Below are 26,715 nucleotides of genomic sequence, written 5' to 3' on the forward strand. Positions count from 1 at the left end.
CGTTATGTTGATGATTTTCTTTTACCCAGATTAGTGAATGGAATCTGCAAGGGCTGCCAGGAGATGAACTCTCAATTCAGAATGGTATAATTGTTACTAAGGCAACCAGATACCCACTTTTGATAGACCCACAAACTCAAGGAAAAACCTGGATTAAACAAAAAGAAAAGGGTAACGAATTACAAGTAAGTAACAAAGTTTTAAATAAATATAATTGATTGTATCATTCTCCCTCTATCCTTGTCATCTTAGCCCTGGTCTACCCTATGAGTTTAGGTCAAATTTAGCAGCGTTAGATCGATTTAACCCTGCACCCATCCACACGACGAAGCCATTTTTGTCGACTTAAAGGGCTCTTAAAATCGATTTCTGTACTCCTCCCCGACGAGGGGATTAGCGCTGAAATCGACCTTGCTGGGTCGAATTTGGGGTAGTGTGGATGCAATTCAACGGTATTGGCCTCCAGGAGCTATCCCAGAGTGCTCCATTGTGACCGCTCTGGACAGCACTCTCAACTCAGATGCAATGGCCAGGTAGACAGGAAAAGCCCCGCGAACTTTTGAATTTCATTTCCTGTTTGGCCAGCGTGGCGAGCTCAGAGGTGACCATGCAGATCTCATCAGCAGAGGTGACCATGTAGTCCCAGAATTGCAAAAGAGCTCCAGCATGGACCGAACGGGAGGTACTGGATCTGATCGCTGTATGGGGAGAGGAATCCATGCTATCAGAACTCCGTTCCAAAAGATGAAATGCCCAAATATTTGAAAAACTCTCCAAGGGCATGAAGGACAGAGGCTATAACAGGGACCCGCAGCAGTGCCATGTGAAACTTAAGGAGCTCAGGCAAGCCTACCAAAGAACAAGAGAGGCAAACGGCCGCTCCGGGTCAGAGCCCCAGACATGCCGCTTCTATGATGAGCTGCATGCCATTCTAGGGGATACCCCTACAACTACCCCACCCCTGTGCGTGGACTCCGTCAATGGATTCTCACGCAACAGGGATGCGGATTTTGGGGACGAGGAAGATGAGGAGGAGGAGGAGCGCACAGCAAGCAAGCGGAGAAACCATTTTCCCCGACAGCCAGGAACTGTTTATCACCCTGGAGCCAGTACCCTCCCAACGCACCCAAGGTGGGCTCCTGGACCTTGAAGGCGGAGAAGGGATCTCTGGTGAGTGTACCTTTGTAAATATAATACATGGTTTAAAAGCAAGCGTGTTTAATGATTAATTTGCCCTGAAGGCTTGGGATGCATTCGCGGCCAGTACAGCTACTGGAAAAGTCTTTTAACATGTATGGGGATGGAGCAGAAATCTTCCAGGGAAATCTCAGTGAAGCTCTCCTGGATGTACTCCCAAAGTCTTTGCAAAAGGTTTCTGGGTAGGGCAGCCTTATTCCTTCCTCCATGGTAGGACACTTTACCACGCCAGGCCAGTAGCACGTAGTCTGGAATCATTGCATAACAAAGCATGGCAGCGTATGGTCCCAGTGTTTGCTGGCATTCAAGCAACATCCGTTCTTTATCTCTCTGTGTTATCCTCAGGAGAGTGATATCATTCATGATCACCTGGTTGAAACAGGGGAATTTTATTAAGGGGACATTCAGAGGTGGCCGTTCCTGCTGGGCTGTTTGCCTGTGGCTGAACAGAAATCATCCCCGCTGTTAGTCACGTGGTGGGGGGAGGGGTGAAGCGATCACCTCAGAGAATTGGGTGTGTGTGTGGGGGGGGTTAGTTGGGTTTGTGCTGCATGTTAACCCAAAAACCGCAGCCCCTCCTTTTAAATGGCCAACCCATTTTAAATGGCTAACCCAACGGGTGCTTGGTATGGGACATGAGGGTGCTGCTGTTTGAAACCATTCCCACATGTTATGAAGGTTAAAGAAGCCAAAAGACTGGCTTACCATGTCTGCCTGCAAGCCAAATTGTGTTGCCCACCGGCCCTGCGTGTGTGATCTCTCACACCAAACCGGCAGGCCCTCAATATAAGAGACAAAGTGCGACCTTGTAAAGAAAGCACATGTGCTATGTAATGTTAACAGCTTGGTTCACCATGAAAGAGTCTACCCATTGTTCTCTACAATGTGTCTTTTTAAATACTACTCTTCCTTTCTTTCCTCCCGCAGCTGCAAATATCTCGACGCTTCCCCTATCATCTCCGTCCCAGAGGCTAGCGAAGATTAGAAGGCGAAAAAAACACTCGCAATGAAATATTCTCTGAGCTCATGCAGTCCTCCCACACTGAAAGAGCCCAGCAGAATGCGTGGAGGCAGACAATGTCAGAGTGCAGGAAAGCACAAATGAACGCGAGGACAGGAGGGACGGGAGCAAGAGGAGATGTGGCGGGATCAAGATGATAGGTCAGCGTGATGAGAGGAGGCAGGAAGCAATGCTGAGGCTACTGGAGGATCAAACCAATATGCTCCGGCGTATGGCTGAGGTGCAGGAAAGGCAGCAGGAGCACAGACCGCCGCTGCAGCCCCTGTGTAACCAACTGCCCTCCTCCCCAAGTTCCATAGCCTCCTCACCCAGATGCCCAAGAACGCAGTGGGGGGCCTCCGGGCACTCAACCACTCCACCCCAGAGGACTGCTCAAGCAACAGAAAGCTGGCATTCAATAAGTTTTGAAGTGCAGTGTGGCCTTGTCCTTCCCTCCTCCACCACCCCACATATGTTTGTACGAACATAACAGAACAGTCAATTTCTGATGCGGCTTCTGAGAACTACAATATAGAATATTAAATAAATTCTAAAACATTCAATGCAGGATAAAATAACTAAGCTTCTAAATATACAGACTGAATATCTCCCTGTTTACTAGGAAAAAGATTAGTTGCACACAAAAATGTCTATTCTGACAGATTTTCCCACCCTTTATTTCACAAAGCCCCAATGGGTGCTCCCTGTGCTCAGCGTTTTGGTACATGCTGCTCCTGCTGATGTGTCCAGGCTGCTTACAGTAAGTATTTAGTTAAGCTGTTTAATTTTAAAATAGGAGTTGGAAATAACTGCAGAAAATCTGGAAATTTAAGAGAAAGTAAAAAGAGCAAATCACAGAAGTCTTAGCTCTCTGGGTAGGAGGAAGGGAGAGTGGTAGTCTATAAGGATGCATATCTTTACAGAACATATATTTACAGGTAAGCTTCCTTCTTTCAAACATACCTATCTGGACATAGATTTGGTCTCTTTACTCTTTTCAGAATATCTCTGAAAGAAAAACAAAGACACTGGAACAAGCACAGAGCAATCAAAAGAGAAAGAAGTGCATGGGTAGCCCAAAGTTATTTAAATTTATGTCCTCAAGCTAAGATGTCAATTTATCAAAAAACATGAAAAGTAATGTTGATCACAATTATATCAAAGCTTAATATGAAAGAATAGCTAAGCAAAGTTAGCTGAAGTAGCTTGGATAGGGAAGCCTGTGTTTTTAAAAGGATTAATCTAGTGTTGCCAACTCTTACAGTTTATTGAGTATCCTTATTGTTGCTGCACTTGGGGGCTAAAGCAGAGAACCTTGGTTTAAGGGGGCACAGATTAGTGATGCTGTAGCAGAGTAGAAAACAAACAAATGGTTGGGTGAAAGGTGGTAACAACTCAATTCTTTAATGATCTGCATCAGACTTTGGTGACCTATTAGTGAAAAGCTCCGTATCCCATTACAACCAATCTCTTGAATCATCTTCATTAATTCAAAGTTGTATTGTTAATACATTTCACTGTATACATGACAAAATATTTCTTACCAGAAGAACTCTGATTGCTACACTAAGCCAAATGAACACGTTGCTTTCTTTTAAATGCAAAAACAAGCAAAGCAATTTTGCTAGTAAATCCTGTGGTTTTCATAAAGAACTTTGAACACATAGTTCATTATTATAAAGACAGAATTATTTCCTTTCAAAGGTGACAACTTTGAACCACAAGTATTTCCGCACACACTTAGAGGACAGCCTTTCATTGGGAAGATCACTTGTGATTGAGGATATAAGTGAAGAGTTGGATCCAGCACTGGATAATATATTAGAAAAGAATTTCATTAAATCAGGAACCTCTTTCAAGGTTAGTTACCTAACAGAAGAATTATAATAAAGTGTTTATTTTGTGTTGAATGATAATTCTTTATTTAGCTTTCTAAAGCTGTACTAAATGGAACATATTTTATTTTCTATGGGGTAATACAAATGAATTGAAAACAGCAAACTGAAGTAATAAAATGTGATGTTTGCGATGACATGTTAATCTAATAGCAAAGTAATATGATGGTGTGTAAGGAATCTGAGTTTAATTAGAGGTCACTCCTGAGGCTTCCAAGCCAGCAGTCAGTTGCATTAATCCTTTTGAATGGTGGGTGTGCTTTCTATTGATTTTTTTTAAGTGATGCCCAGCTAGCCCCCACTAAGAATAGAATTAACAGGCTTCAGAAGAAATGACATCTAACTATCAGTGGGCTGATCATAATGATGCATGACCTTTAACTTTTTGGAGTATGCTTTACTGATAATAAGAAATATCTGTCCTTCTCTTGTGTCTTTTTATTCTTGTGCTCAACTGACTCATACAGTTCCTTTCCCCTTAATTTAATGATATAACAGCACACATATACAATTTTGATTTCCTAGAGGAAATGAGGAAAGTGTCCATCTACTTTGTTCTAGCACACATTATGGCTACCATTTTTCCACTGCAATTCTCCCCACCACTGTGACTTTCTATAGACCAAGAAAATCACCTAGATGAACTATGAAATGACTAAAAATGGAAGAATCCCCAACTAAAATAACTGTATCCTGTTTAATCCTAAATGCCCAACATAAATCATTTGTCTTTGGGGTATTTTTATCTTTATTAATTTTCAATGTAAGTATGTATAATTACATTGGAAGCTAAAGACTACTTGACAGAGGCTGTAGTCCAGATTATTGGTGGTAATGAGAATTGTCTCCTATAAAACTGTTTAAACATTCTTTTGTTTGCTATTTTGATTGAGTTGCCAGAGCAGGGTAGGCAATAGTGGTGAGGTGGAGATACCTCCTCCCTACCCACTCTCCCCAGGGGTCGTGTTTGAAGTAGCCCAGGAAAGCCTATGTGTGCATGATAAGGGAGCTCTACCCACTGCTTAAACTTCCTTACACTAATGCACACACATGCAGTTTTTAGGGAATATGGGAAATGATTTGTGGGTTTAAAACAGCTGTGTGGATAGAATATGTAACTGATGTATGCAGTACTTTATAAAAGTGATTGAATAAGATACTCATTTTTGCAGAGATACTTTAAATTCATCTTGTTGTAATAAAGATAAGACAAAACTATTTATTCTACCTTGCTTGATTCATTAATTTCTTCCTCTGCTCTGTTTGTGAGAGAAACATGATTTCCGTAAAGGTCAGCATTTTCTCAGGATTTGAGTCTTGAGCTGTGATTAGTTATGTTTGAGTTCAAGATTATAATGATAATGCCCTTGGAGTCACTGAAGCCCCACACTGGAAGTAGTCCCTGCATGAATCTTGAGATTAATACTACTTTTATAACACATCATAACTGCTAATCACTTTTTGTTTCTTGAGCTTTACTGATGGAGCTTGCTTTTTTTCATAACTTGACCTGTGAAACAAATATACTAATTTTCATTTATGTTCTTTCAAAGATGTAAATGTTTCCGTGGTTTGTACACAGTCAGTCAATTAGCATTACTGGTTAAAACCAAATTCATTTGCTGTCACTTGACACTTGTTAACTTTTTCTTCAGGTGAAAGTTGGTGATAAGGAGGTAGAGGTAATGACTACATTTAAAATGTATATTACTACAAAACTACCCAATCCTGCTTTCACACCTGAGATCAATGCTAAAACATCAGTTATTGATTTCACTGTTACAATGAAGGGACTTGAGAATCAGTTACTGAAAAGAGTAATTCTTACTGAGAAACAGGTAAGCTAGCAAGGTGAACAAAGAACTGCAATACTATTTGTGCAATAGTGGTACTTACTTGTTTATCTAACTTCAATATGTGGGAAGAAAAATGCAAATAGAGAGGGGCAAACTGACAAGCTTTTAACATTTTATTAAGTTTCAGAAAGGAAATTTCTAAACAAAAATACACAGTTGTGGGTTTTCTCTGAAGAGTGAGAACTTGGGGAAAAGAGGCCTGTCAATGTGCTAGTATCAGAATTAGAAATTATATACTGCAATTTGGCATTTATTAAGATAGTTGAAGCTGGATAAACACAGGAAAAACATGCTACTTAAACAAAGAAATAAAAAAAGTTATAGAAATAACATTTATTTAAATAGGGAAAATATAACTGACATAAAATATAAGCTCTAGTAAGCAGCAGTATGGACAAGTGCTTTTTAAATATGATGCAGTGGTATAGTCAATAAACAGTTGTATCATTTTCTTGATTTCTGATACTAGGAGCTGGAGGGAGAGCGAATTAAACTCATGGAAGATGTAACTTTTAATAAGCGGAAGATGAAAGAATTGGAAGACAATCTTCTCTATAAACTAAGCGCAACTAAAGGTTATATATTAATGAGTAAAAACTGGGATTTTTATAGGGAAAATAAAACTAATCAGTGTCAATATGGAAGGGCCTTTATGTGAACCATAAACAAAGCAAGAAATAGTATATTAAACCACACTTACCCTTTATCAGAAGCTTATCTAAGGAAAGTGGAAGAAGGTGACTAGCATTTGAGATGAACCCTCTAGACATGCTCATCTATGTATGTATGGTCATGAACTGGTATAGTTCCACTGGGGAGAGGCCGGATCTGGTGAAGTCACACAGGGGATCTTTACCATTTGCACAGAGTAAAGTTTCATAGAGGTATGATTTGGTGAAAGGGAATATGAGGGAGGTCAGAGAAGGAGAAATCCAAAGATCTGCCATTGAAGCTGGTGTAGATGCTGTGTAATAGTTTCGGTGTTGAATCCTGCCCCAGAGGCCCTGGAACATCTGTATCTCCACTCCATGGAGATCCTCAACACCCAAATGAATTAATGAGTCTGTAGAAACTGTTTTGGCTCTGTGTACCATATATGGGGACCAGTTTCCCTTTTTGTCCTATTGTGGGACCTGCTCTCTTTAAATCTGGAGGAGTGTTACAGCTAAAAGAGGATCACCATATCAGAACCCTGACTCCTTATCTGTTGTGCATCAGTATTGTATGTAGATGCAGAATACAATTAAGTCTCAGTGCTGACTTGGTAGGAACATCAGGAGTGTGTGTGGTGCTTATTATAGATGTCTCTTCTGAGGGGAGATATCTCTTCCACAAAGGAAAAAACTGTTTAGCTAGTATATCACTGCCTCTATTGAAGGCAGGCACTTTATATTGCTCTGGTAGTCTAAAGGCGTCTTAAATGGGGTATAATCACTTACATGCCTTTTAAGGTCCCTTTACATTGCCAGAGAAGTGGGGGTTTAACACCTACAGTGCAGCTATAGTAGGAAGAGAGATAAAGCTACTTCAGCCAGATACTCAGCTGCTGTAAACTGGTGTAGCTCGGAAGTTAGTGCAACTAGGCACATTTATACCAGTCCATTGTGCAATGAAACAGGATTATGGAGCAGCTTTCTTAAAAATACCTGTCCTGATTGGATATAAAAGCCAAAATCATTTTTTAGACTCACTATGCCCATGTATCTTAGTGGACTGACTCTCCTGGGAGTTGCCAGCAGCATGTCCCACTCTCCTGATATCTGAAAAAGAGAACAAAGAGAAAAGGACATTGAGCCCTTGTCTATAGAGGAAAGGATTTTTTTAAAGTATATCTTTAGATTATGCAAAAAATAATAAACTGCCTTGCATCCAAACACAAATGATATTTTGCATTATCTTGTGTCTTATCCTACTATAATTAATCTTCATGGAAGCAACTTGATTCTAGTTCTAAATGAGACATAGTGCTGAAAACTTCATATAGATACATCACCATTTCTTAACAGCTATGCCACTGCAGGTAGTCCTTCTACCACCCTTCCACATTGCTTTGAGGACCTGGGGAATTACAGACCAGTCAGCCTAACTTCAATACTTGGAAAGATACTGGAACAAATTATTGAACAATCAGTTTGTAAGCACCAAGAGGATTGAGTGGTAACTTATGTCCAATATGGGTTTGCCAAGAACAAATCAGGCCAAGCCAACATAATTTGCTTTGATAGAGTTACTGCCTAATGAATAGGGGGAAAGTAGTAGACATAATATATTCTGATTTTTGGTAAGGCTTTTGACACTATCTCACATTACATTGTCATAAACAAAATAGGGAAATATGGTCTAAATGAAATTACTATAAGGTGGGTGCATAACTTCTTGAAGAACCCACTCAGATAATAGTTATCAATGGTTCACTATCAAACTGGGAAAACATATGTAGGGTCCATCCCTACAATATTTTCATTGGTGGCTTGGATAACAGTGGAGACCATGCTTATAAAATTGGCAAATGACACCAAGGTGAGTGGGTTGCAAGATCTTTAGAGGACAGGATTAGAATTCAAAAGGACTTTGATAAATTGGAGAATTGGTCTGAAATCAACAAGATGAAATTCAATAAAGACTAGTACAAAGTTCTAAACCTAAGAAGGGAAAATCAAATGCATAAATGCATATAACTGGAATAACTGGCTAGGCAGTAGTACTGCTGAACAGGAACTGGGAGTTATATTGAATCACAAATTGAATATGAGCCAACAATGTGATGCAATTGTGGAAAAGGCTGATATCATTCTAGAATGTATTAACAGGAGTGTTTGTAAGATGTGGGAGATAATTGTTCTGCTGTACTCAATACTGGTAAAACCTCAGCAGGAATACTGTGTACAAGCCTAGGCATCACACTTTAAGAAAGATGTGGACAAATTGGAGAGAGAGTGCAAAGGAGAGCAACAAAAAGATAAAGGGCTTAGAAAAGCTGACTTATGAGGAAAGATTTAAATAAATTGGACATGTTTAGTCTTGAGAAAAGAAGACTAAGGAGGGACCTGATAACAGTTTTCAGATATGTTAAGGGCTGTTATAGAGGACAGTCATCAATTGTGCTCCACGTCCAATGAAGGTAGGACAAGAAGTAGTTGGCTTAGTCTGCAGCAATGGAGATTTAGGTTAGTTACTCAGAAAAATGTTATAGCTATAAAGATAGGTAAGTACTGAATAGGTTTCCAAAGGAGATTGTGGAGTCCTCTCATTGGACGTTTTTAAGAACAGGTTGATCCTGTCTCAGCACAGGAGCTCTTGAAGTATATTCCACCCCTACATTTCTATGATTCTGTGATTGCTTCTCATTTTGATTGGCCTATTAGGTTACCTATGCACTCTCTACTGCTTGGGGTTCACTTGACTGGATGTCCCCACTCTTTAAATACCAGCACTCACCTAAGTGCATCTCTTTGCAAATCCAGCTTGTGACAAGTTCACAGAACCCAAAGTCCATTACAGCCATCATGCTTGTGTGTGCTTATGTTAGGAGATCCTGCTGTGACCTGTGGAGACAGATAAGGACCAAGTTCAGTCTTTCCAGAAGTCATTGGAATACAAAGAGCTACAGGTGTTTAGCAGAGCAAATACAGGCAAAGGAGTATTCCCAGGATGCATGCTGGTGCTGCATCAAAGACAAGGATCTAGGGCAGAATTACAAAAATCATACCTCTTCAGTGCTCCTAGTACACTTGTATACTGTGAAATGCTTCCTCAGAATATTGAATCAAATTCAAGGTCTTGGGTCTTATCTTCAAGGTGCTGCATGGCCCAGGATATATAAAAGATTGCCTTAAGCTCTGGGATGAACATTATCGTTGACAACTTCATTTCTCTGACACAATGGAACTTTCTACAGTAAGGTTAAACCTTGTCTGTTAGGAGATGAGAACTTTCTCAGGAGCCATTTCTTTTTCCCTGCCTTCTCTAGAATAAGTAGATAGCTCTGTGTGTGTGTGTGTGTGTGTGTGCGCGTGCACGCGCGCGCCACATTGCTTACTGCACCAGTGGAAGGCATTCAGCTACTACAACGATAAGTGCAATATAAGAACTAGAATAGAATAGAATAGAATAGATTTTTGCCCAAGAGGCCACAACAAACTGCTGGTAAATGTTTGGACAGTTTGGTCCACAATGAAGCAGTCACCTTTGGAAACCACACAGGCAACCATGGATCCCAGCCAGGAGGAAATTCCCCTGGACAGTTACAATCTCTTCAGCACTCCCTACAGCCAGTCAGAGACTCAACTGCAGACACCATTAGAGACCCAGCTGGAGAGCCAGGTTAACAATATTGCAGAGAGGACCTCATCCAGTAAGTATTAAGTGCTACATTAAAATAATCTGTCACATTAGTATCTACTGAGGTGGATTTAGAAACTTTCTTCAAGGCACTGGCTGAACATCACCATGTCTGGTAGATATTACTACAACAAGCACCTTTAACACAAGGCAGGTATCTCTAAGGACTCTTCAGCCTTGTCATGAGATTCCACCTTCCTTCCATTCTTCCAAATGCATGCTCTGTAGTTGTTATGCTGCTACTCCAGGTATAGTTGAACAGCTCCTTTCTCTTATACGAGTGTCCCATAAAAGGCTTCATAAGTCAGGAAAGCAGAGGGTAAGCTTGGCCTCCCAGAACAACAGCTGGAATCACCCCAGTAATGTCCATAGTGGTTTGGGAGCAAAAGTTCCATTTTTCATTACATAAAACATAAGTGAATTTCCAAAAATCCCAGCATTATTGACCTTTCCAGACTACGCACGTTAATGTTAGTGAACTTGCCAGAGTGATCAATTTCTAGGGCTTATGTGGAAAAATACCCCTTTCTGTTGATGAACTGCAAGACCCGATAGGATAATGGCCACATGTTTCTTCATGTTTTGGGGAACTTGCATGTTGTTGGTCCAACACTGAAGCTCTGGGGTAAGCTCTGCACAGCTTTCCATGAAAGTGACCTTCTGAATTCTGAAATTCTGCAGCCACTACTAGTTACACCAGGTCTGCAGTACTATCCTGTACCACCAGTTGGTTCTCATTGTCCAGGCCCAGAAGCAGCGCTCCACCAAGTGAAGCCAGTCCAGGAAAATGTCATATAGATATAATTTCCTGGTTTCATCCTCCTCTTCCTCTAGCAGTATCCACGTAGCATCAGTCTTCCATCTTCTACTCAGCCACCCTCCTGCATGACTGCCTATATATCTGGAGCTCCCTGTTCGTACTAATGATGGTTAGGATTGCAGTGATTCCTCTGTGCTGTCTGACAGCAGCTCGAAACTGGAACAGTTTGAAAATAGCACTGGTTAGTGAAAACCAGGTGAATTATGGAATACCTTTGACAGAATCATGGAAGTTTGACCCCAAGTCGCAGAAAGCCAGTTGGTTCTGGTAAGTATCCCACAATCCACAGCAATAAACAAACCTAGTCATGGAATACTGCATCCTCAAATATCTACCCAGAGTGCTGTGTAGATATTTCAAAAAAGGGAGCACTTTGTTTGTGCTATGACTCACAAGGGATGTAGCTTAAGCCACTTTATACAAACCAGCGTGGACCTACTCTTTTGGTTTAGTTATACCTGTATAATTATAGTGAGAAAAACTGTCAAAAAAGCTTTCCAATGTAGACAATGCCTTAATTAAATATTACTCTAAATGTATCTGCTCTAGGGACTGCAGGATAAGGGACAACATTTTAAAAGTGCTTAAGCAATTTAGGAGATTAAGTCTCATTGATTTTTTCAGTGCAACCAATCCACAGAACCTGAAATTCTTTCAAGGAGTGCTGTGTATGGATGTAGTAAACTGTATGCATGTGAAAGCAGACACACTGCACAGTTGTAGCTTGCATGAGTACAGTCAAATCTTCATCAGCATCAGTGCAGTTCTCTAACATACTAAATACAAAATTTGGTATTTTGATTTTTGTATTTGTTTTGCTCGACCTGCATTTTTTAAAAGTTGTGAAACTCAATAAATCTTTTCAGTTTGAGGTAAATAACTTCAGTAATTTTCATTTTTGAGTTCTACATATGGGAAATTCTAAAATCTATTCTAAACATATTTCATATTTGCCCTTTTAGGTTCTTTAGTAGATGATGAATCTTTGATTGGTGTACTGCGAACAACTAAGCAGACAGCTGCTGAAGTATCTGAAAAGTTATATGTGGCAGCAGAAACTCAAGTGAAGATTAACACTGCACAAGAGGAATATCGACCTGCTGCTACACGAGGAAGCATTCTTTATTTTCTTATCACAGAAATGAGCATGGTCAATAACATGTACCAGACTTCACTGGCTCAGTTCCTAAAGTTATTTGATCAGTCCATGGCCAGGTAAGAATATATAGATTTCTCTATCTTTGAAATTTTTGTCTTTCCATTCCAGTTAATATTTATATTAATTACGTTGTTGCTTTGTATTTTGTTTTCATACTTTAGATCTGAAAAGTCTCCTTTGCCTCAGAAAAGAATCTCAAATATTATTGAGTATCTTACATTTGAAACTTTTACATATTCTGTCAGAGGCCTTTATGAATACCACAAATTTCTTTTTACCCTTCTTCTGACACTAAAAATTGATCTTCAGAGAGGGCAGGTCAAACCCAAAGAGTTCCAAGCACTTATTAAAGGTAAAACATTAAAAAGGTGTTTGTATTTAAAATAATAATTATTTGAATTTCCTTTGGTGAGTTATTGGGCTTTTTAAAGTTAGAAATAGTAGACAGTAAACTTTGTTTTTATCTTCTGATTTACATTATTTCAAAGTGAGCTTTTAGGTGCACAGCTTCTACCATGATTCTTCACAACTGGGATTTGCCTGTTCCCTGTGGAATTCGAGGTGGTTCCCGGCTGTTGTGAGCAACTCCAAGATTAAGCTCCATCTTCCATTTTAGGCTATCAGAAGTTATGTCTCTGGAACAAGATGGCAGTTCAGCTCTTCCCAACCAGCTTGTATAGTTTTTATTTGTTCCTCAGGGAATAGCAATCTCATTTTACCTCTGACTCCTCTGTCCCTCCCCTCGTATAGGAAATCACCAAAGCATTGAGGATTTCCTCTACAGCAGCATAGTAGTCCTGCAAGCATCAAGCAAAGTCTAAGAGGTACTGTATTTTTAAGACCATTTTTGAAGAGACCAGGAGCCCTAGGCATAGATGCCCTGTGACTGTGACTTAGTCAGCAAAGGGCTTCCTTTATGCTTTTCCCCTGTGCCTCTCATTGCCAGGGTAATACAGAAAATCAGAAAGGAGGAAGCAGAAGTGATCTTGGTGGTCCCACACTGGCCCAGGACTCCTTGATTTCTTGACCTTGTGAATATGTCAGTGGAGCCACCACTGTTCCTGAATCCAAGGCCAGATTTGTTATCCCACGGTCCAATTCTTCACCAGGATCCAAGCAAGTTAAATCTATCAGTTTGGGATTTGAGAGGAAGTTTCTAGAACCAAAGGGTTACTCTGTTGGTCTCATTGAAACTCCGTTAGCATGTAGGATTAAAATCAACAAACGGGGCTTACTCAAGGATCTGGTCTAAATTCAAAGCTTGTTGTAGAGAGAGACATTCAGCATCCTGTAGCCAAAGTACCTCATGTTCTGGAATTTTTACAAGATGGTTTTGACATCAGTTTGCAGACTAATACCTTAAAAGTACATATTTCTGCACTGTTTGCAATTTTGAGTATATCCAGAAAAACTTCCATTTCCAACCAGAAGGACAAACTATTGCGTCCTCCTAAATTGCATAGAGCTCCATCTTGGGATTTGAACATTGTGCTTGACACCTTAATTCAGGTGCCCTTTGAACCTGTAAAATCAGTTTCATTGTATTACTAGACTATCAAAATTACCTTTTTGATTGCTATCGCTTCACCAAGAAAAGTGTCAGAGTTGAGAGCTTTGTCAGTTGTTCCATCCTGCTGCATCTTTCACAAAGATAAAGTAGTTTTGAGAATGGATCCCATCTTTATTCCAAAAGTAAATTTAATTTTTCATCGAGCACAAGAATTCTCATTGCCTTCTTTTTGTCCACATCCTTCTCACCCAAAGAAGCAGCTATGGCATTTACTGGATGTAAGGTGAGCCTTAAAGTGTTAACTGAAAACAAAAGAGAACATAAGAAAAACAGCAGCTTTACTGGTTGTATTTCAGCCAAGAAAAAGATGTGCTAATGCATCTAAATCATCAGACTCTCGCTGGACACATTGATGCATTGCTGAGGCGTATAGAGCAAAAGAACTCAATCCTCCAGAGCTCATTCAGTACAAACAGTGGTTGTATCGTGGGCTGAGAAATGGCAGGCCCCTTACAGAGAAATCTGTAAAGCTGCAACTTGATCATCCCTGCATAAGTTTACGAAGTTTTACAAGATAGATAGTCGTCAGCCACTGCAGCCTTTGGCAAGTACGTCTTGCACACTGTGGTGATTCCTTAGAGTAAGGGAATCCTTTCTCTGACAAGTATCAGAGGGGTAGCAGTGTTAGTCTGGATCTGTAAAAAGCGACAAAGAGTCCTATGGCACCTTATAGACTAACAGACGTATTGGAGCATAAGCTTTCATGGGTGAATACCCACTTCGTCAGATGCAGCGTCTGACGAAGTGGATATTCATAAGGTGCCACAGGACTCTTTGTCGCTTTCTCTGACAGACATTTTTGTCATTTCCTTGCTGACAAAATCTCACACTGAGACTTCGTGGACCTAGCTCTGAGAGAGAATGGGAGAATTTGTGGTTTCTTAGCTGAAAAGTTCTTCTTCAAAGAGATCAGTCCACAGATCCAGCACTTCCCTGAAAAAGGAAGATCTGTGAAACTTATTTTTACAAGGTGCTGATGCAGGACAAGAGATTCATTTTGTGTTTCACGTCCAGAGGGGCTAGCTTTGGAAGCATCTCAAAACTAAGAGGTGGGGGTCTCCAGAAGGTGGGGACTAGTCCCTCATCAGCTGTTCAGTCAGCTTTGATTCTGCCCCCTATAGCCACAGATGTATCCCTTCAAAGAAAGGAAAATTTGCAGGTAAGTAATCATACATTTTCCCATTCTGGTGGCCTAAAGTGGGGGATGGCAGTAGTTTTAGAGCCCCTGAGCAACAAACACTGGAATACCTTCAAATTTTACAGAGAAAAAGCATTGCACATTTGTGGAAAATCAAGGAAGAAGCTGCTAACAAAAAGGAAATCATGGTAAGAAATTGTATTCTGTATCCTGATCCCTCTCCCAATCTGTAACAATTGGGTTGTACCACTTTTCCTTCAGTTACATGTCAGATAAGGAGGGTCGAGTATCTCCTGGCTATCTGGGCCTTCTGTTGATCTTCATGCAGGATTAGGCTCTTCAGGATGGTCTTTCTTCTACCTTTGCAAATTTCTTCCTCCTTCCCAGGTTTTCCAGTAAACTCTGATGGATTAGTTGGTTAATGTTTGTACTGTTCTTTGAACATGTAAGCACTGCTGGTGAAGGATTGTTTTTGACATTATAAGATTCCATTTTACCGTTACTGCTATACTAGTCACAAAAAGGACTGTCTTGAGAGAAGTTCTTCATAAAGGAATATTTCTCTTCTTACAAGTAAATGCAAAATAATCTACACTGCATCATCATAGATGAAAGGGAAGTTAATTTATTCATATGAATTTCCTGTGCACTAAAATAATCCAGAATCAGGAAATAATGTTAGGGCAATAAATCATTTTGTAATAAAATAAATATTCAAGACAGCAAGGTACCCTCCTGTAAAAATTAAGAAAACTGATTGTAAATTCTAGATCTGAAGGATTGTGACATGGATCTAAGAATATGTCCTATAATGAACAAATATTTCAAGTTAATTATACAAAATTAATGTTTAAAACTAAGTCAATTGTCTTTACAGCTGGTGTCAGTTCTGGCTGTGTACACATACTGCTCCGCTTTGGTTGTGGTAGTAGCTACATTATATTGTAGTGAGTATATAATAGTCACACTTGAAAAGTTTCTTTCATTTTGAAAGATTCTACTTGTTTCAAAGAGCAGTTCCTTTTCTTAACATAGGTGATATCTCAAAACAGAGAAAACTTCTTAAGTGCAACCACTATATATTCTTGTTCAAGAGGTTGAACAAGGATAACATTTTTGATTGCTCATCAGTAACAGTACATGCTTCTTTAGGACTTAGCAGGAGGTTCTCAGTTTAAGGGTGAGAGCTTCCAAATTAAATAATTTCATACTGTGTTACCAACATATACTTTTAAACTGAACTGGTGAATATATTAAAGGGGTCCCTGCATTCAGAAAATGAGATATAGAAATTTAATCTGCAAGTGAGCATCTTGGAGGAGTGAACATAGCTGCTCACATTTAAAACATGTAGAAATCTTAGAGAAGATGAAGATGAAGATGTGAGCAGAAAAATTCTCCATCCCTTTTTTCCTCCTCCACTGCCATAATAATTCTCTGAGTTCTAAAGCATAGCTTGTATTGTTTACTGGCATTCCTATAGTATTTCAGCACAATGGAACAGAAATATCAAGCATGATTCATGTGTATTTCATCACAACAATATTTTGTTCCAGGAGGTGCAGCGCTGGATCTAAAAGCTTGCCCTCCCAAACCATTCCGGTGGATTCTTGACATGACATGGCTGAATCTGGTGGAACTGAGCAAACTTCCACAATTTGCAGAAATTATGAATCAGGTGTTGTTGTTGTCGTTACACTTATTTATCTTTCTTGTATTAATATCCAAAGGTCCCAATCAGGATTGGGGTCCCATTGTCGTAGATGCTGTATAGACCCCCTACGACATGATCACTACCCTGAAGAACTTATCTTCTAAAAAGACAAAAATAGAAGAGGGCTGGGGAAAGGGGGCCCAACATAGAAGCGAACTGATATGAATGGTGATGGGCACATTGATTCTATGTCTTTCCTTTTTCAAAAAATATTCATTTATTTTTATTTATTTTTAATATTTTTGTATATGCGGTGTAAAGGTGGAGTGAGAGGGTATAGGAGCAAGGGATTAGGGGTAAAGAAAGTAATGGAGGGACATAAGGGATGAATGTCAGAGGAAAGAAGAAGAGAGGAGGAGGAAGGAAGGGGAGCATGGAGGCAAGAAGTATGAATCTAGCAGTGAAGGGACTATAAGGGAGATGTGGAAGGTTGTTAGGGCAAACAGAAAATGTGGAGAATTCAAATTTTAGAAAACAGTCTGCTACCTTCGCTGATGTCTTCGGGCTGTGAAGATCTGAGGTGGAGATGGGGACCTTTCCCTGTCCTGGTGCTACTGCTAACATTTGTTTCTGGGAAAGTACCTGCTGTGCCTAGAAGGCTTGCTTCATGCCCAGAATGTCATGCTAAGGCAGGATAGTGTCTGGTGCCATTAGTGGGGATGTCCAGCCCTATAGTTCAAGATGAGGGGATGCAGGGATCCTTTCCCCACTACTACTACTTCTAGATGTGGCTGAGAAACAAATATTTAAACAGAGAGAGATTAATTCAGAGTTCAATTATTTGGTTATAAGATCTGCATTTCTCTGGTTTACTTGGTAGTTAGGCTAAGATTCCACATACAGCTATTTCTGAGCTGTTGTTAAACTTCTAGTTCCAGGCAATGCCGGATTGGGAGGGACCCCCATAAGGAGAAGAGTTATGCACATTTGCTCCTCACTCCTTCTGTCTGTATGAGTTGTGAGTGAGCAAGCTGTGCTCCCCCAGCCTCATGGAGATATAGTACTTCTGAAGTTTGAGACTGTCCAAGGCCTAGTGAGCCAACCAGACCTTTCTTAATATACAGTATATATACAAGTCTTAGCATGCCTCTTCTTTCCCCTGCATTGATCTAAGAATCTTTGCTGTAGAAGACTTTACTTCTCATGCTACGTCTACACTACACACCAGTGTCAGTATATATGTAGTTACATGATGCGGTGAAAAGCAAGCTGTGTGCACATGTCCATGAAAGACTCCAGCAGGGGGGAAAGACTTCATCAGATCCCTGCTGCTGGAGCCTTTCACTACATTGAGAAAAGACTCTGGGAGCTGGGATGCAGCGGGGATTTCCCCCCACCCCCACCAGACCTTTTCCTCTACTGCTGTCTTTCCCTGTGGTGGGACAGGGCTCTCGCAGTGGGCAGTTGACGGAGCTTTTCCCCACTGCCTCTCGCTGCCTGAGTCTTTTCCTGCATTGGGAAAGACTCCAGCAGCAAGGAAGGAGCAGGACACTATGCTGCTAAAAATAGCAATGTAGACAGGGAGGCATGGCTTAGCTGAGTAGAGAGCCCTGTAGGGTATGCACTTGTGTACATTCCCACACCCTTCAGGCGTGTCTTTACTCTATTTGCCTAAGCCGTGCCTCACTGGCTACACTGCTATTTATACCCATGTGAGGGGGGCTATGTGCAAATGTACACAACACAGTGCCAAAAGAAGCGTGCAGTATAGACATACCTTCAATCACTTCATTCAGGTCCCAATTCTGCCTCTGTTTTTTAGGTTTTTATATAGAGACCATCATTGTGGTCTCACTATAGCCTTCATATCTCTTGACAGATATTCTAGGAGAGGTCTGATCACTCTGCTGGTCAGACTTATTCTCAGTTGGTCAGACTTATTCTCAGTTGGCATTTCAAAAGCTGCATAATATGATGGCTGTAGGTTAGCATCAGCTGTTATTTTTGACTTGGGCATCTTTGACCATTTGGCCCAAAGTGGCACATGTGACCATTTTAGCTATTATCTCTTAGTACTTTATTATTAAGAGAGACATATCAATTATAATACTCTTCTTCCTGCATGCTTGTAGTGTAGAATCATCCTGCCAAACAGATGAACTTACTAGCTTCCTACATAGACTATAATTCTCTGTTTGGGTAGTAATCTATTCTAAGGCAAATTATTTGGAGACTATACCTTAATATCACAATATTTTATTGCAATATCTTAATATTAGATTATCACAGTGGTTCTTTCTAGCCCTGCAATCCATGAATATTACAGTATACAATTTGGGAATCTGTCTATACAATTTATGAATTCTGGTTGACATGAAATTATCATGAGCAGTTACTAGCAAAACTGCTGTATCATGAATGCCTCTCTCTGTATGTGTATCACCATGCCTTACCTGCCTGAAAAGCATGTCTTCCTCACACTGAGAATGATAGGAAAGTATTTAACTTTAAATAATTGTGCTTTGACCACAGTAGTTATTTGAAAGAGTAACTGCATCCCAACGGAAAAGATACTTCCTCCTGTGTCTGAAGGGAGAGGAGAAGAGGAGAGCAATGGAAAGTTACCAAAAGGCAGAATAAAGGAAGCCAGGTGTTGAAAGGAGGCACATAAACTAGGGAGATACACAGGAACAGGGGGCATTGGAGGTTTTGGCCCTTTTGTCTCTAACTCAAGAGGAGAGAGAAGCATTGCAGCATAAAGGGGCCTACATAAGGCAGGGACTCTGCCTTCCTTCCTGAGCCAAGATGCTCTCCCAAGGACTCTCCAGGGAAGGATGAGCTAGTGAAGGGCATCACAGTTAAGATGTTTAGTGTTTTCTAAATGTTCTGTATTCTCTTGTGCTTTATATGATTAAGTAAAAGAGAATTATGTTAAAATCCTGTGCAAAGTGTGTATGTGTTATCTGCTTCACAGTTACTACAAAAGTCTCCTGAGACAGTTAAACAGTAAACAAGAAAATTCACACCTTAAGATGGAGTTCTGTGAGAGGGTGTGTTTAAATATGGGAGAATCCGAAGGATCACCATTGCATCCAGGGGCTAGGCAGCTGGACGGCAAATTCCAGTTCTCACCCTGGGGTGATAGATAAAGGGACTGTGCCCCAAGAATGTGGCCAGGGTCCCCAAGCTAGGGGTAGTGACTGGATTCCATTCATGCCTTGTAGGTTTAAAACATCTAGTGATCCAGGGATCCAGAGGCTTGTATTCCCCTCACAGCAGTTTGGTGGATGGTCAGTCAGGGGATGCTCAAACAGATCTGTCACCAACATCTTAATATCACAAAACATATATCTCCAGAAATGCTACAGAATCTCCCCATGATGTGACATATATTCTACTTAGCATAATAGTATGAAGGATATTATTAAAACATAACTTTCTAAAATGACTGTGTACATTTTCTTATGGGCAAAGTTTATTTATGTGTTTATTCATGTAATAAATTTAGATATCCCGCAATGAGAAGGGGTGGAAAAGTTGGTTTGATAAAGATGCTCCTGAAGAAGAAGTTATTCCTGATGGATACAATGACTCACTAGATACATGTCGCAAACTTTTGCTTATCAGGTGAGAATCATCATAGGTTTTGGAGCACTGTTCATTACTGAGATAAGTTACTTATTGCAGTAAATATCGAAGTGTATCATTGTGCTGTAATTAATAGTATCTGCACTGTATAAAGTTTCTATATATGATATGCAGTAATATTTAACTATTAAGATTCACTCACTGAAAAAGGAAACTCTTTATGTTTGGAATCATCTAGTATATAGTTAATAGTTTTCCAGAAAATACTTTTCTTCAACTTTGCCTTAAATATTAAGGAAGGATCATCATGCTAAACAGCAATAGGAAGAGAACTCTAGAACCCCCCCCCCCAAAAAAAAAATTATTGAAAATGTTAAAATCATTTTCATTCTATATATTTTCAAAATGAATTTTTTTTTATTTTTGTGTGGAAATTATCATAATTTTTATTTTCATTTTTTGTTTTCAAAATAACTAATTTTCAAAAATGAAGGGTTTTTTGTTTTTAAAAAGAGATGGGGTTATTAAAAATCCCATTATGTGACTACATTGATTAATCAAAACTGCCAATGCAAAAACAAAACAAAACACTCCCCTCCCCTAAAAATAGGGTGGATTGCTTTAAATCAAAGTAATTGAAATCACCAATTTTAATCATGATTTAAATCAGCAAGCAGAAAATCTTGATATAAATAATCGATTTTAATCAAGTTTTGTATTTGTACTTTTTAGTTATTTTTCTAAAGAACGGTTGATCTCATTAGTTGGTAGGTATTAGAACATGTTATATGCAAATAAACACAGCCTTTACATTAAATTTTAGTCCTTCTTTTGATAACCAAGGGGATACAATATATGTGTACACATCTATTTAAGCAATTAGGATCTTAATGTTTACATTTTAGATTCTTAATCTTTGCATTTTTATTATGGTAGAGAATGGTGAATGATGGACTTCGTATTTACCAAATTTTATTTGTATTCTGTTTCAAGAGCTATTTGGATGGAAAATTAAATTAAATTAAAATGCACAAAACCAGCATTCTAATTGTTTTTAGTCTATAAAACTACCTTAAAAGTGCTGGATTCACAAGAAAAAACTTTATCTAAACATTTATCAAAACATGTTTTACATTTAAAATTAACTGATTTATTAAACAAAGGAAGAATTATCTGTTGTTAATTAATTGAACTGATTGTTTCTGGTCATCATGTCCTTCAAGATTTTAGGAGAACAGTAGATCTCAACCTCTCACACCTGGTGTGATTCATTGATTGAAAGAGGAAAATAAGCTTTCCTGAGTTTTTTTTTTTTCAACTCCAAATTGGTTTTGTAACTTTGAATGAACTAATTATTGAACAGAACGAGCTGAATAAACTGAATGAAAAAAAAAATACTCTCTGCACCTGCAGAAGAGGCTATTGTTGACAAAAGCTGGTTTTAGCTCTTCAGCAAACTGGTTCCAGGTGCTTTAAAACTGGGCAGCAAATATGTACTGGTTAATATTATTTTAATTTAATTTAAATTATTTTAATATATTAGAATAAGTTTAGGCCTTAATATAGTTTGTCAATTTCAAATTTAATTTTAAGTATGTTTAGTTTTTAAAAATAAAACCATATTTAATTTAAATTAAAAAACTGATTTAATTTTTTTAAATCTGGTTTTTCTAAAATAATTAATTTGTATCCATCCTATTAAAAAAGAAAGATTGCAACTCAACTCAAAAAATGAAAGGTACAGTGGTAGTAAAAGAAGGATTCAGTGACCAATTCTGTTAAGTTTTATATACTACTTTATTTATTCAAAGCACCACTCCCATTGGCATCAATTATAGCTGGGAGTGTTCAGCACTTGTGCTCAAGTTGGGCACCCAGAAAATGAACTAACATTTACTGACCACCTGTGAAAAGTTTGGATTAAGTGACTTGTCTTGTAGTACATCGGAGCTCTGTGGCTAAGGGAGGGATAGTATCCATTTCTCCAGGGCAGTATTTCAGGTGCTTTAACAATGAATTCATCCTTTCTCTACATATAATCCACTGCCTCATTCAATACATGCCTTCCAACTTTTGCAGCAGATGGGGCAGGGATCTTATAAACAACGTCATTAATTACACGACCTCTATTCACCCCCAGAGAAAGTCCATCCTGTGCAGTGAAGGAGGCAGGGGTGCTGTGGAAAAATAGTATGTGATCATCTAATTGAAGACTGTATCATAATGCATGTGCACAAGGGGCCAAATTAAAGTTGCACAGGCAACAAACTCTAACAAGTCCCTATTGAGCATATGCAAACTTTTTTTCAAAGGCTTATACAGTAGACCCTCAGAGTTATGAACACATTGGGAATGGAAGTTGTTTGTAACTCTGAAATGTTCAAGTATCAGGGGGTAGCCGTGTTAGTCTGTATCCGAAGAAGTGAGGTTTTTTACCCACGAAAGCTTATGCCCAAATAAATCTGTTAGTCTTTAAGGTGCCACCAGACTCCTTGTTGTTTCTGAAATGTTCGTAACTCTGAACAAAACATTATGGTTGTTCTTTCAAAAGTTTACAACTGAACATTGACTTAATACAGCTTTGAAACATTACTATGCAGAAGAAAAATGCTGCTTTTAACCATCTTAATTTAAATGAAACAAGCACAGAAACAGTTTCCTTACCTTGTCAAATATTTTTTTTAAACATTCCCTTTATTTTTTAGTAGTTTACATTTAACACAGTACTGTACTGTATGTGCTTTTTTCGTTTTTTGTCTCTGCTGCTGCCTGACTGCGTACTTCCGGTTCCAAATGAGGTGTGTGATTGACCAGTCAATTTGTAACTCTGGTGTTCATAACTCTGAGATCTACTGTAACTTGGCCAGATTAGGATGCTTTTTTTGTGAGAACAGTAAAAAGCACCCCTCTGGCACAAATGGAAGCTGCTCTACTAAATGTCAAAGCATGAAGGCACTTCAGTTTCTCAAACAATTTTAAGATTTGTTTTAATATGAGCAAAACAACTTATTTCCCCCAAAGTGTGTTCTTGAACATGGCTGAACTGTTTTTGCTGAAACTTTCAAAAAAAAATCAGCCTGAGGCAGGTACCCAGAATGGAAAATTTCAGTCCAAACATTTAAAATGTGCAAAGTTATGAGCAACTGAAAACAGGGTCTTACAATGGAAAGTGTTGGACAACTATAAGTGTAAGCAGTACTGCCAGCTGTGCCCTGTATAAAAATTTATACATTGGGTGCAGGGCCGGCTCCAGGCACCAGCCTGGCAAGCAGGTGCTTGGGGCGGCCACTCCGGAGAGGGGTGGCACGTCCAGCTATTCGGCAGCAATTCGGCGGACGGTCCCTCACTCTGGCTCGGAGCGAAGGACCTTCCGCCGAATTGCCACCGCAGATCGCGATCGTGATCACGGCTTTTTTTTTTTTTTTTTGGCTGCTTGGGGCGGCCAAAACCCTGGAGCCGGCCCTGATTGGGTGGTATTATATATTATGTAGTATGAGTCTCTACACAATTAAGTTACATTTCTCATTATTAGCCAGTTCTTGACACAGCTTTAATTTCATAACTGAACCAATCCAACTGATATAGCGTGTAGTAACATGGCTTCAGTGTATCTAGTCTGTTTACTATGAACAGAGCAGTGCTCTCTAGTGTATCACATTTCTTGTTCCACTTGGACATTGAGGAAATTGTAAACGTAAGTTTAATTGTGGGGGGGTTTAAAAATTTTTTTTACTAATGACTCCTCTGTGGCTGGGTTTGCAAACTTAATCCATTTTTAAGGTCTATTAAAAACAAATAGTTAAAAATGTTTTGGAATAGAATATTTTAAGTTATTTTATTGTCAATGTTTCCTTAACATGTTTTGTCTCGTATATAACCTCACTATCTCAAATTTCCCTCCATAGCCTTGAAATGAAATGAAATAAAAGAAAAGAAAAAGATACTGAATTTGTAGCTCACTACATACATGTATTTCCAGGTCTTGGTGCCCAGATCGCACCCTTTCCCAAGCCAGAAAGTATATTGCTGATTCTCTGGAAGAGAAATATACAGAACCAGTCATTTTAAATTTAGAGAAGACTTGGGAAGAAAGCGATACACGAACACCCCTTATCTGTTTCTTGTCTATGGGGTCTGACCCAACTATTCAGATTGATGCCTTGGCGAGGAAACTTAAACTGGGTATGAACATAATTATTCATTCTCATCATAAAAAGGAAATATAACTTTGGGGATTTTATTCTATAAAACTGTTTTATTAAACCTGCCTTACCATTAGTTGTCCCTGAAACTTTCTCATAGAGATGGAGAAAGTAATTAATACTTTAAATAAATACTGTGGTGCTGAATATCATTCTTTTAGGGAGTGCAACAGTAATATGTTCTTAATATTGACATTGCTTGTTAGTTATCTTCCTTCCAATCCATGACATTATTCATTCTATAATTTTAAGTATTTCTGATAGATACCTACTCTGTCTTATAGCTTGTCTACACAGGATGTTACTGCACAGCAAACCAGGGTGTGAATGTACATTGCATTAGCTTGCAGTGCAGTAAAAACCTGTGTGGACACTGCTGTAGTGCACTAGAAGTTCTTCTTCGAGTGCTTGCTCATATCGATTCCAATTAGCTGTGCGCGCGCTGCGTGCACGATCGTCGGAAGCTTTTTACCCTAGCAACACTCGGTGGGTCGGCTGCGGCGCCCCCTGGAGTGGCATCCTTATGGCGCCGGATATATGCTCCTGCCGACCCAACGCCCCCTCAGTTCCTTCTTACCGCCCGTGACGGTCGTTGGAACTGTGGAGTGCAGCTTAGCTGATCTCCACCCTCCCTAGCATTAGTACCTGTTAATAGTTCTGATTAGTGATTAATAGTTGTTAATAGTTGTTTATAGTTGTTAATAGTTGTTAGTAGTTACTTAGCGTAGTTAGATTTAGATTACTCACTGAGGGGGAGTGGGGTCTTCTCCCCTCTCCCCTGTCCTGGTACCCAGGCCCATGCCTGGGTCCCCGGGTTTCAAACCCTGCTCGGCTTGCCTGAAGCCGATGCCTACAGGAGACCCCCATGACTCCTGCCTAAGGTGTCTGGGGGAATCCCACCAAGTGGGTAAGTGCCGCATTTGCAAAGTGTTCAAGCCAAGGACTAGAAAGGAGCGGGACTCTAGACTGAAACAGCTCCTTATGGAGGCGGCACTTAGCCCTGTCGTCTTCGGTGCGGAGTGCCCCGGCGGCACCAACTGGTCTGGCACCTAGTTCGGACTCTACTAAAGACTCACGTCAGACCTCCCTGGCGCCCCCACCACCACGGCACCGGTCCCTATCGCTGAGTCAGAAGAAGAAGCAGCCCAAGCAGGTGCAGGCCACTTCTTGTTTGTCGGTTCGACAGCCACCAACGCTGCCCGCACTGCAGTTGGAGCCGCATCCATTGCCGAAGCGCATAGGACAAGACCCGACATGCACCGTCGAGCCCGGTGCATGTAAGCTCCCCAGTGCACACCGTGGTCGAGCTGAGACTGCCCTCCACATCGGAGACCTTTTCAACGGGACTTGATCACGCTCACAGAGCCGACTCCTCTGCAGCCAGCAGCACCTCCGGTGCGGACGGTGCTGTCGAAGGGGAAACTGTCCCTGATGCGACCGCCATCATCAGGCGAAGCAGGACAGCACCGGTCCTGGTCCCAATCAGGGTCCTGGCACCCTTCACAGCGTTGCTCGCAGTCCTGGCACCGATCTCGCTCTCGGCACCGGTCGTACTCGCGGCGCCGCTCCGGCTCGCGGAGGTCCGATTCGCATTACGGCCGGTACCAATTGGACTCCCGGCACCGCTCCCTGTACTGGTCAGAGCGGCGCTCGTCCCGGAGCCAATCCCGGGGCTGATCTCGCCGGAGGTCGCCGTCGAGATCCAGATCAGGTTCCCGGTACCGATACGAGCGCAGGCACCGTTCACCGTCTCAGTACCGCCCTGCATCACGCCACTGGTCCCCGGCACCACGGCACCATACGGCACCAGGAGACTCGGCACCGTCAAGTACGGCACCGCCTTGGCCGTCTCGCTCCGCCTCTGCGTCGTCTCGCTCATAAGGTGGCTATCACGCCCAGGACCAGGCTGGGGGCGATGCAGGCCAGTGGCCGAAAGAAGGCCAGGACCCAGGGCAGGAACCCCCACAGTGGTCCTTTTGGACCCCCTGGGCATACCATCAGGCCCAAGGGGTTCCTTTGGGGGCCTCCCGTTCCACCCCTTCAGAGCCACGGTATCATCTTCCTCCCCCCCCCTCCGCCCCAGGGGTTCTGAGGCAACTGCTCCACTGCCATTACAGGCCCACGCCTCTAGCGTGACGGACCGGGAACAACAAGATCCCCCACAAGAGGACCTCACGCTGGATCCCTTAGTCCCGGGGGTATCTTCTTCGTCCTCGCCTGATGAGGCAGTCGCGGGAACCACGGTTTCGGGCCCTCCTCCTATGGACCTCCGTGCCCACCAGGAGCTGCTCCGCA

The 26,715-nt window shown here is 40.7% G+C and overlaps 1 protein-coding gene across 1 annotated transcript in view; it reads left to right on the top strand.

Moving 5' to 3' along the window:
- The window catches only part of DNAH8 (dynein axonemal heavy chain 8), a 536,895-nt gene that overhangs the window by 461,756 nt on the left and 48,424 nt on the right, over positions 1–26,715 (top strand). Inside the window, exons 74-82 of the mRNA XM_065401473.1 lie at positions 30–185; positions 3,902–4,057; positions 5,748–5,930; positions 6,418–6,523; positions 12,072–12,324; positions 12,430–12,620; positions 16,533–16,654; positions 20,139–20,257; positions 24,198–24,400. Of these exons, the coding sequence (XP_065257545.1) occupies positions 30–185; positions 3,902–4,057; positions 5,748–5,930; positions 6,418–6,523; positions 12,072–12,324; positions 12,430–12,620; positions 16,533–16,654; positions 20,139–20,257; positions 24,198–24,400 (1,489 nt within the window). The remainder of the gene's footprint in view (positions 1–29; positions 186–3,901; positions 4,058–5,747; positions 5,931–6,417; positions 6,524–12,071; positions 12,325–12,429; positions 12,621–16,532; positions 16,655–20,138; positions 20,258–24,197; positions 24,401–26,715) is intronic.

This window comes from Emys orbicularis, chromosome 3 (assembly GCF_028017835.1).
Source record: "Emys orbicularis isolate rEmyOrb1 chromosome 3, rEmyOrb1.hap1, whole genome shotgun sequence".
NCBI lineage: Eukaryota > Metazoa > Chordata > Testudines > Emydidae > Emys > Emys orbicularis.